The sequence below is a fragment of the Trichosurus vulpecula genome, chromosome 1, assembly GCF_011100635.1.
Source record: "Trichosurus vulpecula isolate mTriVul1 chromosome 1, mTriVul1.pri, whole genome shotgun sequence".
Taxonomy (NCBI): domain Eukaryota; kingdom Metazoa; phylum Chordata; class Mammalia; order Diprotodontia; family Phalangeridae; genus Trichosurus; species Trichosurus vulpecula.
The window spans coordinates 92,295,607-92,316,396 of NC_050573.1; the positions used below are offsets into that span (position 1 = coordinate 92,295,607).

Genomic DNA, 20,790 nt, shown 5'->3' on the forward strand with positions numbered 1-20,790 from the left:
TCTCTCTAATCAATAGTGATTTAGAGCATTTTTTCATATGACTATAGATAGCCTTAATTTCTTCCTCTGAGAAGTGCCTGTTCATGTCCTTTGACCATTTATTAATTGAGGAATGACTTGTATTCTTGTAAATTTGACTCAGTTCTTTATATATTTTAGAAATTATGCCTTTTTTCAGTGATACCAGTTGTAAAAATTCTTTCCCAGTTTTCTGTTTCCCTCCTAATCTTGGTTGCATTGACTTTGTGCAAAAACTTTTCAATTTATTGTAATGGAAATTATCTATTTTGCATTTCAGAACATTCTCTATCTCTTGTCTGGTCATAAATTCCTCCATTCCTCATAAATCTGACAGATAAACTATTCCTTGCTCCCCTAATTTGTTGATAGTATCAGCCCTTATATCTAGATCATGTACCCATTTGGACTTTATTCTGGTATATGGTGTCAGACGTTGGTCTATACTCAGTTTCTGCCATACTATTTTCCAGTTTTCCCAGCAGTTTTTGTCAAACAGTGACTTCTGATCCCAGAAGCTGGGGTCTTTGGGTTCATCAAACAGTAGATTGCTATAATCATGGACTACTATATCTTGTATACCTAACCTATTCCACTGATCTACCTCTCTATTTCTTAGCCAGTACCAAGTGGTTTTGATGATTTTATATCCTGCAACTTTGCTAAAGTTGTTTATTATTTCAAGTAGTTTTTTACTTGATTCTCCAGGATTCTCTAAGTAAATCATCATATCATCTGCAAAAGGTGATAATTTAGTTTCTTCTTTGCCTATTCTGATTCCTTCAATTTCTTTTTCTTCTCTTATTGCTACAGCTAACATTTCTAGTAACAAATTGAATAGTAGGGGTGATAACGGACATCCTTGTTTCACCCCTGATCTTATTGGGAATGCATCTAGGTTATCCCCATTACAAATAATGCTTGTTGATGGTTTTAGGTAGATGCTATTTATAATTTTAAGGAAGGCTTCATTTATTCCTATACTCTCCACTGTTTTCAATAGGAATGGGTCTTGTATTTTGTCAAAAGCTTTTTCTGCATCTATTGAGATAATCATATGGTTTCTGTTTGTTTTGTTGTTGATATGATCAATTTACTGATGTATTTCCTAGTATTGAACCAGCCTTGTATTCCTGGTATAATTCCTACCTGATCAAAGTGTATTATTCTCATGATGAGTTGCTATAATCTTTTTGCTAATATTTTATTTAAAATTTTTGCAACTATATTTATTAGGAAAATTGGTCTATAATTTTCTTTCCATTTTGGCTCTTCCCTGTTTAGGTATTAGTACCACACTTGTATCGTAAAAAGAATTGGGTAAGACACCTTTTTCACCAATTTTCCCAAATAGTCTATATAATATGGAGTTAATTATTCTTTAAATGTTTGATGGAATTTGCTTGTAAATCCGTCTCACCCTAGAGATTGTTTTCCTAGGGAGTTCATTGATGGTTTATTCAGTTTTTTTTTTTCAGAGAAAGGGTTATTTAAATATTTTATTTCCTCTTCTGTTTATCTGAGCAATCTATATTTTTATAAATATTCATTCATTTCACTAAGATTTTCAAATTTATGAGCATACAATTGGGCAAAATAATTCCTAATTATTATTTTAATTTCCTCTTCATTGGAGGTGAGTTCACCCCTTTCATTTTTGATACTGGTAATCTGGTTTTCTTCTTTCTTTTTTTAATCAAATTAACCAAATTTTTATCAATTTTATTGGTTTTTTCATAAAACCAGCTCTTAGTTTTATTTATTAGTTCAATAGTTTTCTTAATTTCACTTTTATTAATCTCTCCTTTGGTTTTCAGTACTTCTAATTTGGTATTTAATTGGGGATTTTTAATTTGTTCTTTTTCTAGCTTTTTCAGTTGCATACCCAAGGACAGGGCTTTTTGCAGAAAGTAGAATTTGAGCTAAGTCTTAATGGAAAGAAGAGAGCAGAGATGAAGATGGAAAGCATTCCATGCATAGGGGTTTTGTTATTCAATCATTTTAGTTGTGTAACCCCCTCTTTGTAACCCCATTTGGGGTTTTTTGTTTTGGGGGATTTTTTTGGCAAAGATGCTGGAATGGTTTGTCATTTCCTTCTCTAGCTCATTTTTGTCACTTATCCAGTGTCACACAGCTATTAAGTGTCTGAGGACAGATTTGAACTCAGGAAGAGAAGTTCTTCTCTATAGAGCCCAGCACTCTTTCCACTGCACCACCTATGCCTAGGGGACAGCCAGTAAAAAGTTATGGAGGTGGAAGACAGAGTATGAAAATAGCCAAAAACAAGGCCAAGTTTGTTGGGTCATAGAGTATGTGAAGGCAAATAAAGTATAAGAAGACTGGAAAGGGATGAGGTGGGGCAAGTTTTGAAGGAATTAAAAAGTGAAATAAGATTTTATATTTGATCCTGAAGACATTAAGGAGTAACTTTAGTTTATAGAGTAAGAGGGTGGTAAGATCACGTTTATGATTTAGGAAGATCATTTTGGCAGCCAAGTATAGGATGGACTGAAGTGAGGAGAGACTTGAGTTGTAGAGACCAACCAGCAGGCCATTGCAATAGTCTAGACATAAGGTGATGAGGGCTTTCAAAAGGATATAGGCTGTGTCATAGGAGGGAAGGTGATGTGTATGAGAGATATGTTGAAGATAGAAATGACTTGGCTTGGCAGCAGATTGGATATGTGAGGTGAATGTGTTAGGAGATGAGGAAGAAACTGGAAAGATCGAAGTACCCTTTACAGTAATAGGGAAACTGGAAATAGGAATGGGTGTAGGGAGAAAGATAATGAAATTGGTTTTGGACATGTTGAGTTCAAAATGTCTACAGGATATACCGTTCTGCATGCCCAGTAGGCAACTGATGATGTGAGACTGAAGGTTGGAAGGGAGGCTACTAAGCTACAGTGAAGTTGATGAGATTACCAAATAGCAAGATAGTGTAGAGGGAGAAGAGAAGAGAGCCTCAGAGAGACCAATGGCTAGTAGATGAGTAAAGAAACCTAAGAATAAGCAGTCAGAAGGAAACTATGAGAGAGCAGTGTTATGAAAACCTGGAGTGGAGAGAGTATCCAGGAAGAGTGATCTAGCATGGATTCCCAAAGTGGGCAATATTGCCCCCTGGACAGCGCTGGAATGATCCAGAGGGCTGATAGTAGCCTCAGGTGCAAAGCTTGGGAGGAGAGAGGGGATTGAAGGAAAATAAGGGGCAGTGGAAGCATAAGGAAAGAAGAGAAGAAAATTTTGAAAAAACATTCATACATGTTTCATCTATTGTGTAACAGAGTTAAAGTCATAGTGATTGCATTATTTTCCAAATAAACACACAAAATGCAAGTTATAACCAATCAGTGGTCTAGTCTGCTTACAAGTCTTAACAAAGAAATGTTGGCAGGCAAGTGTATCGCACATTGTGGAGTAGTCCAGCATGCATTGGCAGGAATATGTGCATGTATTGACTTGTTTACGATATGATGCTATATGGTTATATGATGCAGTGTTATTTCACCAAAATTTCAATGCAGGAAAAAACCCCACAAATTTACAATAAATTATTAAATTTAAGAAGCATCATTTTAAAAAGTACTTTATATTATTTTGAAATGATGCAAATTTCAAAAGAAAAGTTAAAGGGTTAATGAAAGTAAATTTCTGGGGGTGGGGCACTGAGTAACTTTTTTTTAAAAAGGAGGTGATGAGGCAAATAAGTTTGGGAACCTCTGATCCATAGTGTCAAAAGCTGCAGAGTTAAGAAAAGAGTTAGAGGAAAGGAAGTGGCAGTATATATTGTAGATGGCCTTTTCTAGGAGTTTATCTGAAACGGGGAAGAACAGTATAAGATGATAGCTAGCACAGATGGTTGGATTAGTTGAGAATTGTTTTAAGAATGAGGAAGATCTGAGAATGTTGCTAGGCAGCATGGAAGCAACTTATTGACAGGGGAGATTGAAAATTAGTGATAGTTTAGGCATGATACAGGGGGCAGTCTACTGTGGAGGATGGGATGGAATGAGATTAAGGATACACCTAGAAAGACTTTCCTTGGCAAGAAAGGTCACCTCTACATGTAAGATAAGGAAGGAGTCAGTGAAGAGGTTATTATATTGGGTCTAAGAGGCCTTTAGGATATCCAGTTTGAATTGGCCAGTAGACAGTTTCTAATGTCATACTGGAGTTCAAGAGAGTCTGGTGCTGGTTTTAAGGAATAAGAATTATCTGCATAGAGCTTTGATTGCACCCATAGGAGCTGTTGAGATCACCAAGTTAGATAGTATAGAGAGACTAGAGAAGAGGGCCAAGACAGAGACTTGGGGGATTAATAATTAATTAGCAAGTGAGATATGATTGGAGATCTCTCAAAGGAGATGGAGATCTCTCAAAGGAGACTAAGAAGGAGGGATCAGACCTATATGTACAAAAATATTTATACTAGCTCATTTTGTAGTAGCAAAGAATTGCCCATCAATTGAGGTGTGGCTGAGTAAGTTGTGGTATATGATTGTGATGGAATATTGTTGTCCTGTAAGAAATGATGAGGGGGAGGGTTTCAGGAAAACCCAAGAACTGATGCAAATTGAAATGAGCAGATCCAGGAGAATATTGTACACAGAAACAGCAATATTTTGGTGGTAATCAACTATGAAAGACTCTGATCAAAACACTGATCCAATAGTATCCCAAAGAAATGTTGAGAAATGCTATCCAATTCTAGAGAGTGTACTGATGAACTCTAAGAGCAGGTTGAAGCATCTTTTTTCACTTTATTTTTCTTTCTTTTTTTAAAAATGTGGCTAAGATGGAAACATGTTTTGCATATCTTCACGTGTATAACAGGCATCATGTTGCTTACCTTTTCAATGAGTTGGGGAGGGACTAGAGAGGAGAGAATTTGGAATTCCAAATTTTAAAAATGAATGTTAAAAGAAAAGGTGTGGTCAAGAGAGGTTTGAGGAGAATGAGTAGAGAACAATATCAGGAAAAGCCAGAGAGGACAGTTTCTAGGACGAGAAGGTGCTCAACAGTGTCAAACACTCCAGGGAAATCAAGAAGAATCAGGTTTAAGAAAAGATCATTAGATCTGGCAATTAACATAGCATTGGCAACATTGGAAAGATAAGTTTTAGGTGAATTATGAGGTTAGAAGACAGATTACTAAAAGTTTAGAAGACAGTGAGTAGAAAAGTAGGCACAAAGATGGCTTTTTTATGTAGCCTCATTTTCTTCTTCTCTTTCCACCCCAACCACTCTACCCTAACGCTGTTTTCTTTACCCATGAGTAAAAAGCAACCCTGACAAAGTCTCTTAACATCTCTGAGATACTAATTTACACACAAGGTGCCAGCCAGCTTTAATAGAGGAAGTTTCTTCATCTGGGATGAACTTTCATTAATCAAATCACAGATTCAGATATAGTTCTTTTAGTATTAAACAAATATTAGTATTACTAATAGCTAACATTTGTATAGCACTTTAATATTTACAAAGCCCTTTATGGCTACCATTTCATTGGATCCTTACAAAGTCCTGTGAGGTAGGTACTATTATTACCCCCCATTTTACAGATGAAGAAACCAAGGCTGACAGAGGTTAAGTGACTTGCCCAGGGCCACAAAATTAGTAAGTATATAAGGTAGAATTTGAATTCAGGTCCTCATGATTCCAAAATTCCATCCATTATGTAATTTTTATTAATTTGTGTTTTATTGTTTCTAGTTTCTAGCACAGAGCTTTGCACATAGTAGGTGCTAAATAAATGTTTATTGAATTGAATATGAGAGATCGGGGGTTGACATACTGGAAAATAACTATTTTATGGACCCTTCCATTAATGGCAGCTACAACTTTGTATGCAGTAATAGTAATCTCACCTATAATACTTGCTGTTTTGAGCTATTGTTAAGGTAACAGATAACTTTAATACATAATATTACATGATGATTATATTACAGTCTTATAAAATTTTAATCTCTGCCATCCTGATATCCTCTCTCAATCCTTCCCATCTATAAGTGTAGTTAACAGTAGATACTTTGAACCTTAATAATAATAGTAATAATAATGATGATAGCTATCATTTATACAGTACTTTATAGTTTGGAAAATACTTTACATATGTAAATGGGCTTCATTTGCTTCTCATTACAATCCCATGAAGTAAGTGCCTTTATTATCCCTATTTTATAGGTGAGGAAACTGAGGCTGAGAGAGTTTTAGTGGCTTGCCCAGGGGCATGCAGCTATTTAAGTATCTGAGGTAGGATTTTAACTTGTCTTCCTGACTCCAAGGCCAGCACTCTATTCACTGTGCTACCTAGCTGCTCCCTCAGACCAAAGTAAATACACTTTCATACTCCAAGTTCATCAGAGAAATGCAATCAGAAATGTCCTGTGTTGGGGAAAATTGTTACCCACTGGGGAGCATCAGAAACATCTTCTGGGAGCAGGTGGCATTTGCTTTAGGGTTTAAAGAGTGGATAGGAATTCTAAAAGAAGAAGAGAAAAAAGTATCTAATAAGACTCATGGTCTTACATGGTATAATAGAAAGAGTACCAGCTATGGGAGTTGGAATATCTGGGTTTGAAACCTGTCTCTGTGACCTTTAACGAGTCCCTTTATCTCATCGACAAAAGGGCATAATAATACCCAACTACCCACCTAATATGATTGTTACAAAGAGAGTGCTTTATAAACCTTAAAACAATATGTTTATGTGGGTTGCTATTACTGTTTTTATTGTTGCTGAATTATGATCTCTGTCAGAGGAGGTGGTACCCACACTGACAATATCATGAATCTTTGAAGCATCTATAACATAGAAGGTGAAATATCTTTTATCTCTTTGCAAAATGAAGATTACCCTGAGGAAACTTTTGGTGTTTTCTTTAATCACAGATCAGTTCCCAAGTGTGAGTCTTTAAATGTATCTTAGTTTCCAAGTAGGATCTCAAATGACCCAGATGTAAGGTTAAGCCATGATTGGTAGCTCTGTTAATTCTTATTATTTAAATGAATGTTATGAATTAATAGAAATGGAATGGGCTACCTTAAGAAGTATTGTGTTCCTCTTTCTTTGAAGTTTTCAAGCAAAAGACTTGAAAATCACTTTTTGTATATTTTTGGAAGGGAATTTCTATGGCATATAAGTTGGTCTAGATTGCCACTGAGGTCCCTTCTAACTCTCAAATTATCTAATTCTATGAATGGTCGTAACTATTCAACATATTGTCTCATGCTGTCCTGGACCAAATGGCTTAAAATATTTAGGGGAAATAACCCTACTGATTAGTTCTTTTCTTTTTTCCCCCTCCTTCTATCCCTTCTTGCAGAATGGCGATTCAGGTAGACAAGTTCAACTTTGAGAGTTTCCCAGAGTCACCTGCGGAAAGGAATCAGTTTACAAACCCCAAACAGCTTGAAGAGGAGAGACAAGAAACCCGGGGTCTGGAGATCAACAGCAAGTTAGACATCCACTGGAATATCATATCCTTTGAGTGGTGACAGAAAGGAATGTTAATGAAAAATGCTTCAGCAGTTTACTGGGTAACTTAATTCCAATTTTATAAGTGTTCAGGTTCTTGAAAGGGAAACCAAATAAGCCACTTAATTGTAGATTCCTAACTATTACTTAAGCCATAAATAGCTCAGAAATGTCATGATGAGAACGTCTGAATAAAATAGATGTTGTTTTTTCTTTAAATCATAATACTTTTAAGGCTGCACATAATGAAATATTGATTTAATGTGAGAATAGGGCTTTTGGGGTTTTATGGTCTCTTTGATTTAGAGAAAAATAATTATTGCCAATTCTGATTTTAGCAATTTGTTGTCAAGGGGGTCCCTGTTCAGGTATGCATTGGATTGGATTGCCTCTGAGGTCCTTTCCAATTCTGAAATTCTCTGATTTTATTAGTCATTTGTCTTCTTTGTGGCTTCAGGGAAGGAAGGCTGCATTGTAAAGGGGAATGAGCATTGGACCAAGACAAGAACCCTGAAAATTGTGACTCTTGAAAAATTGCTTAGGCTCTTTTGCCTTCAGTGTCCTAATCTTTCAAACAAGGAGATTGGACTAGATAATCTCTAATGTCCCTTCAACCCTTGTTGACCTATTGACCTTGGGAATTTAAACGATTTAATCTCTTTAGTCCTTTAAGAGCCAAGTGTAACATCCGTGCAACAATTGAGAGAAGAAGAACCCATATATGAGAACAGATTTTAATGAACTTCCCCATATATTCTCAATAGTGAAGATCTGGCCATAATATGATAACAATTTTAAAAGCTAACATTTATATGGTATTTTAAGGTTTATAAAGTGTTTTTATACATTATATCATTTGGTTCCTCAAGCAGAGAAGGGAAGACTTAAGGGGAACATAATAACCATATTTAAGCATTTGAGGGCTTTCTTTTGGAAGATAAATTAGACTTGCTTCACTTGATCAAAACTAGGAAGTTGTAGAGAACTTTTATTTGGGTATGAGGGAGAACCTCCTAACCATGAGAGCTGTTCACAAGCAAAATAGGCTTCCTCAATGGGGGTCTTCAGATAGGAGCTAGTTTAGCCACTCCTCGGTAATACAGCAGAAGACTGTCTTTTCTAAGTATAGGTTGGATTAGAAGAACTCTGGGGGCCCTTTAAGTGCCTATGTTTTGTGCCTCAATGACTGTTTAGCCTGGGAAGAACCTCAAAGATCTTCTAGTCCAGAATACAGTAATATAGACTTTGTAACAAAGACACCAGGGCTCATGCACCCACTTCAAAGATGTCCTTTAAGACAGTCTTTTTTGGAGGTGGCACACTTTGGGTACTATTGCTATTGCTCATAGAATGTCTTGACTCCTTGGGAATTAGCCTTGGTACTAGTTTCAAGTCATACAAGAATAGGTCTCATTAATTTATAGTCGCAATTTATTTTATCATTATTGGTTTGGGAAGGGAGGGCATGGGGAGAATGAAGATTCAGTTTAGTAATCTGTTTAATTCACTAAGCTTGGCTTTGATGGACCTGGAGTTATCAGTCTAAGTCCTAGCACTGACTTTTCCAAAAAGGTGTTGCTCCACCTAGGCTCAGTCTCTTCCCCTCTTTAAGACTCAGTTTATCCATCTGTAAAAGGAAGGAAGTATGGAATGATTTCTAAGGTCCTTTCTAGACCTTATCATTGTAATTATTTTTAAATGTCTTTTAACTATTAAAAAAATACCATATAGAAAACAAACATTTTTAAGTGCTTACTATATACAATGCATTGTAAATGATGCTGCTGATGAAGAAATGTAACAAAAATTGCTGCTCTGAAAGAGCTTACAAGCTATGAAGTAAGATAAAGCATGCCCTTAGAAATATGTGATATATTTTCTATTGGAGTGGTCCAAATAGAGTCATATGAAATATTTGAGAAAAGAGATATTACTTTCAGCCAGAGATAATAAAAGGCTTCATGGAGGAGGTAGACTTCAAGGAATTCAGCCTTGAAGGAAGTGAGGATGTGGCAAGGGAGAATGATGAGGAATGGAGCTCACTGGACTGCTGATGGCAGGAAAGATCATTCCAAGCATGTAGGAAAGTATATGCAGAGACATGAAGTCAGGACAGTATAGGATGAGTTGACAGAATGGTTTGTAGTTCCTTTTAATTAAACTACACAGTGAATATTGGGGAGTGGTGAAAGAGAGATGAAAACATAGAATGGAGCCAGGTTGTGAAGGGCCTTGAATTCTAGACTGAGGACTTTGCAGTTTATTCCTGAGGCAGTGAGGAATCCCTGAAGATTTTTCAGCAGGGCAGTGACATGGCAGGCCTGTGCATTAGATAGCTGACAGCTGTGTGGCAGATAGGTTAGGAGAAAAAGACTAAAGGTGGAAAGACCCATTAGGAGATTATGAGAGTAATCCAAGCAAGAAGTAATATGGCTAGGATTGGGATGGTGGTACCAGGATTTAAGAGAAGGGAATGAATGGAAGAAGTATTTTGGAGGCTGAACCAATAAAATTTGGTAGTTAATTGGGTGTTAGAGACCACTCTCAAGAATGAAATTCTGAAGTCATAGATAAATAATTCTGAAAAGGAATGAAAGGGAGTAGCCTAAAAAGATAGAAGTAGTACTTATAAAGTTTTTTTTAAAATTTTAATTTTACATTAAGATAAAAAATTAAAATGCATATTTTATAAACAATGTACAAAAGGTGACAGAGGATGCAGGCAGCAGAGAATGATTATAACACCATAGCATAGCATAGTCCTATAAGAATAGTATGGGAATTACTGTAGTATTCCTACTATGGATAGTAAGGAATACTAAAGCTCAAAATGAGTTGGCAAGGAAAGCTAAGGCTAAGAAAAGGGGTTATTTTAGTGATAAAAGAGGTGAGAAAGTGTAGCCAGGAGGCATAGACAACTTTTCATAGATGTTTTGTATTGAAAAGAAGTTGGTAGGTGAGACCATAGTTTTAGGGATTGGCACAGTCAAGATCTGCAACCATGAGGAGATTTGGAGGATTCAATCATCTGGACTCCAGAAAGGAGTCCAGACATAGTACAAACCGTGGTAGGATTGATTAAATCAAGATAGGATTTCAACAAGAGTATTTCATAGAAGGCATCTACTCTCCTTGGGGAAAGGTTCTGGTCTCTTTGTTTAAAAAATAGGTCAAGAATTTTCTTGGCTCTCTAATTACTCTTGAACTCTGAGGTCCTATGTGATGGGCATTGTTGGTCCAGGTTGGTATCACACTTGAAAATGTTATAAGCCTACATACAGGATCAAATAATTTCTTTGAGCTACAATTCTATTCATTCTGAACTCAGCTAACCCTGAGCTGAGGGGATCCAGTCAATCTCTCAGGAGCTTGTTGGAAACATGGAAAATTTGCATTTAGATTGAAGTGCACCTGAAGCAGATTCCAGGCCTACAGAGCTTGGGTTGGATTCATAGTGTGCAACGGATTTACAGATATTTGTCCATTGCTAGCCAAAGAAACCAAAAAATAGTGATGAGACCAGATCCATAGTCCTTTAAGGTTTACATAGCACCTGCTTTACAGAAACAGTGGGGCTTTGGTAGTGTAAGTGTTTTTATCCCTGTTTTGCAAAAGAGGAATTTGGGTCTCTTAGAGGTTAAATAGTCATATGTCATATAGTTTTGCAATTATATCCATTAAGAACAATACTAGCTAATTTTTATATAAGCTTCAGTTAACAGAGTGCTTTTGTCATAATAGCCCAGTAGGATAGATAGGCATAATGATTCCTATTTCACAGATCAGGAAACTGAGGCATAGAGTGACTTGTTTGGGGTTACAGAGCTATCATGGATCACAGTGAGAATTTGAATCCAGGACTCCTAACTCTAAGTCTAGTGTTCTTTCCATGATACCAGTTGTTCTTTCTTCATGGTTATAAAGTTCTGCCTTCTCTTTTTCTTCTTTTCCCTATCGTGTCTAGCACAGGGATGAATACATGTTTCACGAAAATTCAATAAATGACTGCTGTAAACAAGGACCTTTGTTTTGTGCAAAATGATCAATGAAATATGGTTTCTGCCCAACAAGCGATAGAAGTCATGGACACAAAGAAGGATTACATTTGTTCTCATTGTCTCCTGAGGATAATTCTAGGACTGCAGATTTTATTGAATATCAGCAAGAACTTCCTACTAATTAGAGTTGTCCAAGATTGAATGGGTTCCCATTGGATAGTGAGCTTTTATTTCTTGGAGGTGTTCAGATGAGCTGTTCATCTGTTGATGAAGAAGAGGGAAATAGTCTATTAACAAAGAGGCAGTTTCTTATAGTGGTTAATGTTGGACTTGAAATCAGAAAGGCCTGGACTCACTTTCCACTTCTGAAACTTATTAGCTATGTGATTGGACAAGTCACTTAACCTTGGTGAATCTGTTTTCTCGTCTGTGAAATGGGAATAATACCAAGTGATAACTGTAGTATCAAGCTCATGATGCTGCTACAAGACTTGAATGAGATAGTGTATATCAAGGGTATTGAAAACTTGTAAAGCATTATATACATACATGTATCTGTGTATGTGTGTATGACGACTGTGATTACCTGATTACCATGACTTTTAAGGGTCTCTTTCAATGCTTAGATTCTATGGTTCACTTAAGGAAAAAGAGAATATAATAAAAGTGTATATGTGAGGGGAATAAAGTACTCTCCAAGTTCCCGGGAAGGAGGGTGCATTTTTGACTTAGGGAAATCAGGAAAAACTTCCTGAAGCAGTTGGGATTTGAGTTGGTTCTTGAAGGTTGGTTAGGATTTCAATAGGTCCAGATGGAATGAAAGGATGTTCTAAGTATAAGTGATTGACATGAGCAGTGGCGTGTGTGTATGTGTATATACACACATGCCACTGCTCATGTCAATCACTTACACACACACACACACACACACATATATACACACATACATATATATACATACATATATGTGTATATATACACATACATATATATGAATATGTGTGTGTGTATATATAATGTATATTCATGGAACAGCCAATTTTATAACATTAAAGCATAAAGGATGTGGAGAGGAGCAGTGGGAGATAAGGCTGGATTGTGGAGAGCCTTTAATACTGGGTTGAAGAATGTCAGGTATGTAGAATAATTCATGGATGTACTACTTTGGGTCAGAAATAGGAGTGGAGGGAAACTCATTTCCTCCATCTGATAAAGATGAAATTGTAGGAGATGTGTTTAACTTCCTCAGTCAATCAACAAACATCTGCTAAGTGCCAAATATGTGTGTGTCAGTGTTTGAGTGTGTCAGTTGCTGAGGATGCAAAGACAAGAAATAAAACAAAGCCTGTTCTTTCAACTTCCTCAAGAAGTGTGAAGTGAGGTGTTCAGCTGAGAAGGCTGGGGGGAAAGGAGGCATGAGAAACTTGACAAAAGATGGTTTGGATAACTTCTGTAGGGAGAGAGAATTAATTAGAGATGAACCAAAGAATTGCTTTGCCTCACCGAGAGCCCAATTGAGATTATATAACATGATAGGTAGTGTACCTACTTAGCTTGGTTGTTCCTCTCTCTCTATTCATCAGAAAGTGAATAGGGATAGAAGAGGCATATGATGTAAACAATGCCATGTTGAAATTTGGGACATATTTTATTAATTCCTGTCACTTGTGCGAGATGATGGTTTGCAAATCCCATTTGTATCCATTATCTCATTTTGTCTAAACAATAACCCAGTGAGGTAGGTAGGGAGTCAGGCATCATTATTCTAATTTTATGGGTGAGGAGAATAAATAGATTACATGATTTGCCCTGTGTCATGTCCTTAGTTCATGATGAGACCAGATGAGAGACCAGGTTTCTCTCTTCTAACCCCATGCAGCCTCCAGTATTATATCCTATCACAGTATTATCCAAAGCTTCTGTTACAGCCAAACTGAACTGCTCATTATCTTGTAAGTATGTCATGTGCTTTCCTCAGTCATCCAGTAAAATGTATTAAACATCTATTATGTGCCGGATAGCTCAAAAGAAATGTGAGAAGTACAAATTTAGACACATCACCACCCCAAGTGTTCATATGGACTAACCTGTGGTAGAGCCTTCTGAACTTGTATTGGTCTGATTTGCCATAGTTCAAGGCACTGTAACTTGACTCCAACGTAGGGATGTCCTTTTGTTCCTCTTTGAGAATGAAGGCCAACAGCCATTATGTGCCAAGTGCTGTGGGGATACAAAGAAAGGTAAAAGGCAATCCCTGCCTTCAAGGAGCTCACAGGCTAATGGAGGAGACGACATGCAAACAACTAAGGCTGCTTCTTCCTTCCTTTCTGCTTCTCTACATCTTCATCTTTTTTTATCTACTGGAAAACTGAAAATAGAAATGAATTGCATTAGTCAAGTATTCCTACTATTCTTTTTAAAATTACTATTATAATTTCCTGAAATGCAACCCTAGTGGTCTAACAGAATTATTGAGTTTAATGGATAATACATCCAATTATCCCTAGGTGATCTCTAAGGCTCTATTTAACTTGAGGATTCCATAATTCTCTGAATTAGAGAACCATCAGTCATGCAGAATTTTAGAATCTCAGAATTGGAAGACACCTTAGAGCTATCTTGCAAATCCCTCCCTGCATACAATCTCTGACAGGTTGTCATCCAGAATCTTCTACTGAAAAAAGTAACACTAAGTACATTCCAGTAATGAGAGTCTCACTGCCTCCCTAGGGAGCATGTTCTACCTTTACACAATTCTAATTGTTCAGATCTGACTGCAGACACTTCCTAGCTGTGTGATCCTGGGCAAGTGGCTCAACCCTGTTTGCCTCAGTTCCTCATCTGTAAAGTGAGCTGGAGAAAGAAATGGCAAACCACTCTAGGATCTTTGCCAAGAAAACCTCAAAAGGGATCACAAGTCAGATGCGACTGAAATGACCGAACAATAGCAAAATTATTCAGAAGTTTTCCTTCATCTCAAGCCAGTATCTGCTTCTCTGAAACTCAGTGATGCTCATTCAGCCCCCCAGGGGCCAAGAAAAAGAAGCACAGTCCCTCTTCTCTAAATGTAGATCTCAGAGTGTAGCTTGGGAATTCCCCATTGCCTACTGGCTGGCTTCTTCTTTACTTATTGGGTAGATTCCTCCTCAGTCTCCTTTGGTGGTTCTTCATTCAACTTAGGTGTCCCCCATGGCTATGTCCTGGGCCCTTTTCTCTTCTCCATTTATACTATCTCCCATTATAATCTCATCTGATCCTGTTGTTTCAGTTATCATCTATGCAGCTTATTCTTAGATCTAAATATATCCAGTACTAGCCTCTCTCCTTAGTTCCAGTCTCACATCATCAACTATCTTTTAGACATCTTAAATTTGATGTCTTTTAGCCATCTCAAACTCAACATGTCCAAAACAGAACTCTATCTTTTTTTTTTCAAAATCCTCCCAACTCCCTTATGGGTAACCTCACCCAGGCTCACCACCTCCTCAGCACCTCATTCATCCTATTTGTTGTCAAACCTTGTCATTTCTCCCTCTCCATCTCTCCCATATGCCTGAATATTAAACAGAGTGGGGCTTTTTTTTTTAACTGTTTTCTCTTGGAATGCTAAGGCAATCAAGTGCCTTTAATGAGCCTTGTCTTTGTTTGAATCTGGCAGGTAAAGTGGGACCTTTCATTGTATTTTGTTTTGGAGTACTTCTCAGCACTGAGGCAATCAGGTGTCTTTGAGTCTTGCCTTCGGATCAAGAGTCATTTATTGGAAACAACGTATTAATGATCTTTCCCACATCAGGTTTGCTAAGTAGACATTGAGCCCTCAGGGCCCTGAGAAGTGTATATATGATCTGAGGTTGGCATTTTGTTTTAGTGGCACACTCATTGGAAGAATGTTGGTGATTTGGCCAGACAAGACTCTGGGTAGCTGTTAAGGAGCTCCCCACCACCACCAACTCCGGCTTTGAAAGCCCAGATGTTGGTGCTTCACTCTCTGGTAACTATGTATGTAATGTCTGTGGTCAGACAGATAGAGACATGTCTGTTGATTTGTGTTATTTTTCTCTGTTTATAATTTCTGCTTGTAATTTCTGTTTGTATTTGCTCTGAAGTTCAGGGTGGCAACTTTTCCCCCTGAACTAAGTGAATAATAGATGTATGTTTAATTAAAGTGAGATTGTTAACCCCTTAAAGTTGCTTTCCTCAGAAAAGCTGATCAAAGAATCTGTGCTAGCAGCCCTTCTGTGTGCTGGTGTTATTGGCCTTGCACAGACACAGTAGCTTCAAGCAGCATTGTTGTTACAATGCACCATCCTCTTGGCTCACACAGCTGCTACCATTGTTCAGCCACTCAACATATCTTGCCTTGCAGTCCTTTTCTAATTGCTCCTGTCCCAGGTTCCTCCACACTCCAACCTATCTTTCCTATAGCTGCTGAGGTGATTTTTCTAAATCAGAACTCTGACTCTGTCATCCTTTGTACCCCCCTCCCCACCCCATACACATTCCTGTGAGTTCAGGTGACTCCTTATTACCTCTAGGGTCAAATATAAATTCCGGTTTGTCATTTAAAGATCTTCATAACCTAGACCCTTCTCATTTTTCTATTTTTCTTACACTTTGCTCTCCTCCATGCACTTTTATGTTCTAGTGACAGGAGCCTTCTCACTGCTCTTTCACCACAACATTCCATTTCCCACCTCTGTGCCTTTGTAATAGTTATCCCCCTCACTTGTCATTCTCTGTCTCTCCTCCACCTTTTAGTTTCTCTCACTTCCTTCGAGAGTCAACTCACATCCCACCTATGAGTATTATAGTAGGCAAATAATATCATAATATCATTGAAAAAATAGTTTTGACCTCATAGACTCCCTGGGAGTCTTCCTCCAGGGGTACTTGGGCCAGCCTTTAAGAATCTTGGGTCTACTAGAATGCATAGGACTTACATGGGGGAGTCCTGATTTCAAGAGCTGACTCCGTTGCTGCCCAATTATGTTACTTTGTACAATTCACTTTGCTTTCACATGCAAAAATTGAGATCATAAAACTTGTACAGAATCACCCCACAGAATTGCTTTGAGGGGAACACTTTGCAAACAGTAAAATATTCTATAAATGTAAACAATTATTATTATTTTTAAAAGCAATACATACCTTCCTCTTTATTATAGTGAGGTCTTTTCTTCATAAATGATAGAAGGAAATTAAATGATGATTTATATATTTTTCTAGGATAAAACAATCTTCCTTGAGACTTAGGTTTGAGCATTGTTAGTGTGTTTGAGAATTAGAAGTCTAATGTACTTAGAGACAATGCAAAGAGTGTGGCATATATTTCTTAGGAGAAACTGTGGCATAATGGGAAAAAGTGCTAAACTAATTTTCTGAAAATCTGTGTTCTAATTCTGACTCTGTCACTATTGTTTTGACCTGGAACAAATCACTTCACTTTTCTGGGCCTCAGTTTACCCATTTGTAAGTTCAGAGGGGTAGGAGGAACAGTGGATATGTTGCTGTTTGGGGTGCTTAGACCCCCAAAGTGCAAGGGTATAGGATCAATCTGTGTCAAAAGAATTTGACCACTCAAGCCTTCTTTCAGTACAAGTAGTAAGGTTTTACTATAACAGTGGTTAGGTGGGCAAGATTTCTAGTAAATCTGTGAATTTGATGAGGATGGGACTGATACTTTTATACAGAAAAAGACTGTGGGAAGATGTCTATGGGACTAAGGAGTGGCAGGTAGCCTGGAGTGGGCCAGGTGCAGACAATGAAAGGAGTTAAGTGGTAGGACCACAATGAAAGGACAGTAAAAGGATTATCAAGTATCTAGGTAGACTGGGGTGGGCCACATGCCTTAGGTGAAACACCAGAGACTGAGTTGCTGAAATTTGTGAGAAAGTTCAGGGGCTTTTAGGGATCTCATTGCCCCATCAGATTGAGTGCAGGGCCTGGAATCATGAAGACTCATCTTTGTGAGTTCAAATCTTGCCTCAGACACTTATGTAACTTATGGGCAAGTTACTTCACCTTGTTTGCCTCAGTTTCCTCATTTGTAAAATGGGCTGGAGAAGGAAATGGCAAACCACTCCAGTGTCTCTGCCAAAGAGACCCCAAATGGGATCGTGAAGAGTCAAATCAAACTGAACAGCAACAACAAAACTGAGAAGGCTGGTCAGAGGCATCTGTCTGTAAAGCCGCCTTCAAACTTCAATATTCTGCATTTCTGCTTTGATTTTCCGTACCCCAGCGCCGGTGTGTGTTCTGTAGTTTTCTCCACCTGTGACAACAATCTGGCTGGCAGCTACTGTGGTTGTGTGAGACCAGCACACAGGAGGGATGCTAGCACAGGTTCTTTGATCTGCTTTTCTAAGAAAAGCAACTTTAAGGGGTTCTCAATCTCAGTTTAATCAACATACATACACACATGTGTATATAATTCACTTAGTGCAAGGGGAAAAGATCAGCTCCCTGAACTTCGGAGCAAATACAAACAGAGATTACAAACACCAACAGACAGACCTTGTCTGATTCAAATTACAATTCATAGTTGCCAGAGAAACAACAATATCTGTCTGGGTTATCTGAGCCTGGAGGCAGTTACAACGGCTTGCCCAGACTCTCAATATTCCTTCCATGAGGGAGCCCCAAAAGTCAAACACCAACCTCCTATCTTATATACCTGTCTCAGGGCCCCGGGGCACTTAATTACCGCAGTGCTAGAAGCACTCAGACAAAGAACAGTGAAATGTCCCATTTAGGGTATGGGAAAGTTAGTTAATCCCTAGTACCACCATATACAGAATTTCCAGTCAATGACTCCCAATTGTCTTCGTGCTGAGAAACATTTCAAGATCCCACTTTACCAGCCTGTTCAAACAAAGGCTAGAGTCATTAAAGGCACTTAAAAGAAGAACAGCAAAAAGCCCTGCCCTGATTACCATTACACTACCTCTGAGCACCTATGTGTTCCAACAACCTTTTCAGCTTTAAAATTCTTTGGTAATAAAAATAGCTGGCATTTATGTAGTATTTAAGGTTTTTCAAAGTATTTTACAGATGTCTAATTTTATCCTCACAACAACTCTGAAAAGTATTATTATTCCTGTTTCACAAATGAGGAATCTGAGGCACACAGAAGACAAATGACTTGCCCACTTTCTCATAGCTAGATTTGAAATCAGGTCTTCCTGACTCTAGGTCCATTACTATGTGCACTAGGTCACCTAGTTTACTACAGTGATGTTGATTTTGGACTCTATTCAATGCCAGGCACATAATATGTGGGCATTAAGTACTCGAATTGTATTAAAAGCCAATTAAATTTGAATATCAAGCCCTTAATTTGCTTTCAAAAAGAAAAGTCCATTTGAAACTTTTTCCTGTACTTCCTTACCCCAGCCTAAACCCATGGGAGAAATTCCTTTCCTTCCTTTATTATAGCTACAAGCTTACTAACTATAGAAACGCTAGAGACATTGAAGACCAATAGCCATGAGAGGCTTTCTCTTTAGAAGAAACTGACTGCTGTGTTCTTTCCATTAAGAAAAGCTGTAGAGTGAATTTAATTAAGGAGCATTGAGATAATTTACATTAAGAACACGATCTCTGTCTTTCTCTTTTTAGCATCTGGAGTGACATCTGGTATTGACTGAACAGTCAACTTTTGTTATTGTAAGTCAGAATTTAAACAGATGGAACAGCCGAAGTTTGAATTGGCCAATAATTTCATCATGTGCTTTTAATGATATTTTCCAAATATTTAGAGGTGTTTTTTAAAAATCAGATGTAACTTGACATCCATACACTATTTTAGAAATTTTCAAATTAGACCAATAAATAAAGGTGACTATGTAAGGGTTTAAAAAAAATTCCATTATACCAGTTCTGTTATTAAAATTATAGGTAGATATATACTCATCTACTCAACAAATGGGCAAAGAACAGAAAAGAAAGAAAAGCCAACTTGTTTTAAGAAAACAGTGGTACTAGGAGTCTATAATCGCATTATTTGGTTGTTTAACTTCTCTCAACCTTCTTTTTCTCACTTGTAAAAAGCAAGAGTTAGACTGAGTTGACAACCTTTAAGACTCTTTTTTGTTTTAATATTCCATGTTCAAATATTGTTAAGTTCTAACACTTTGTATTTAAAAGGCCCTTATACTCTGTGTGTTTTAATAGTGTGTTCTAACATTCTGTTCTCTAAAGTCATTTCTAGCTTGAGCATTCTATTTCCTGAATACCCTTTAAGAGCTAATAATCTGTATTCGGCAGTTAGGGGCCACAGTGGATGGAGTGCTGAACCTCGACTCATTTTCCTGAGTTCAAATACGGCCTCGGATACTTTCTAGCTCTGTGTTAACCCTGTTTACCTCAGTTCCTCATCTGTAAAATGGAGCAGGACATGGCAAACCATTTCAGTATCTTTGACAAGAAAACCACAGATGGGGTCACGAAGAGTCAGATACAACTGAACAACCACCACTACCAACAACAATCTATATTCAGGGTACTACTAGCATTGTATGTTCTTAGGTCCTTTCCAGCTTTAATAATATGTATAATTAAGTTCCTTTCACTTGACGTTCTACAATTCTCTTGTTCTAAGTGGACTACGTAATGCTATCTTTATGTCAAGGTCAAGTCTAATGTGTAATACATGCCCATTCTCCCCTAGTTTTGAATATACAATAAGTATTCAATAAATGAAGAACAAATTCCACGGGGGGGGGGCGGGTGGTCACTATATTGTCTTTTACCTCTGCAGGAAGCCTTCAAATTTACTTGTCTATAGGACATCCAGTTTTAGGTGTCTGAAGGGCAACTGGTGATGCTTCGAATAGGAGATGGCACCTGAATTGTGCCTTAAATCAAAGTAAAGATCCTGGAGATGAGGAGAGGAGTGTATTTGAGTTACACAGAACAGGCCACGTGAAGGCACAGAGGCAGGAAATGAGGAACTCTGGGGAACAAGTAAGGCAAGACTATGGAGTCTCAAGCATTTATTAAGAGCCTACCATGTGCCAGGTGCTGTGCTAGGGAACTGGGAATACAAAGAAAGGCAAAAGGCCCTCCCCTCAAGGACCTCACATTCTGGGGGGAGACAACATGCAAATAATTATGTATAAACAAGATAGGTACAAGACAAATTAGATTATCAACAAAGGGAACACACTAGCATTAAGTGCAATCAAGAAAGTCTTCTTGTAGAAAGTGGGATATTAGCTGAAACTTGAAGGAAGCCAAGAGATAGAAGTGAAGGAGACAATTGCAGTCAAAAGGGAAAGCCAGTGAAAGTGCATGGTG

The 20,790-nt window shown here is 37.7% G+C and overlaps 1 protein-coding gene across 2 annotated transcripts in view; it reads left to right on the forward strand.

The window, feature by feature from the left end:
- TRAPPC9 (trafficking protein particle complex 9) overlaps positions 1–20,790 on the forward strand; it is a 1,018,418-nt gene that overhangs the window by 662,890 nt on the left and 334,738 nt on the right. For both annotated transcript variants that reach the window (XM_036742028.1, XM_036742029.1), the window contains one exon: positions 7,344–7,497. In XM_036742028.1, the coding sequence (XP_036597923.1) occupies positions 7,344–7,497 (154 nt within the window). The remainder of the gene's footprint in view (positions 1–7,343; positions 7,498–20,790) is intronic.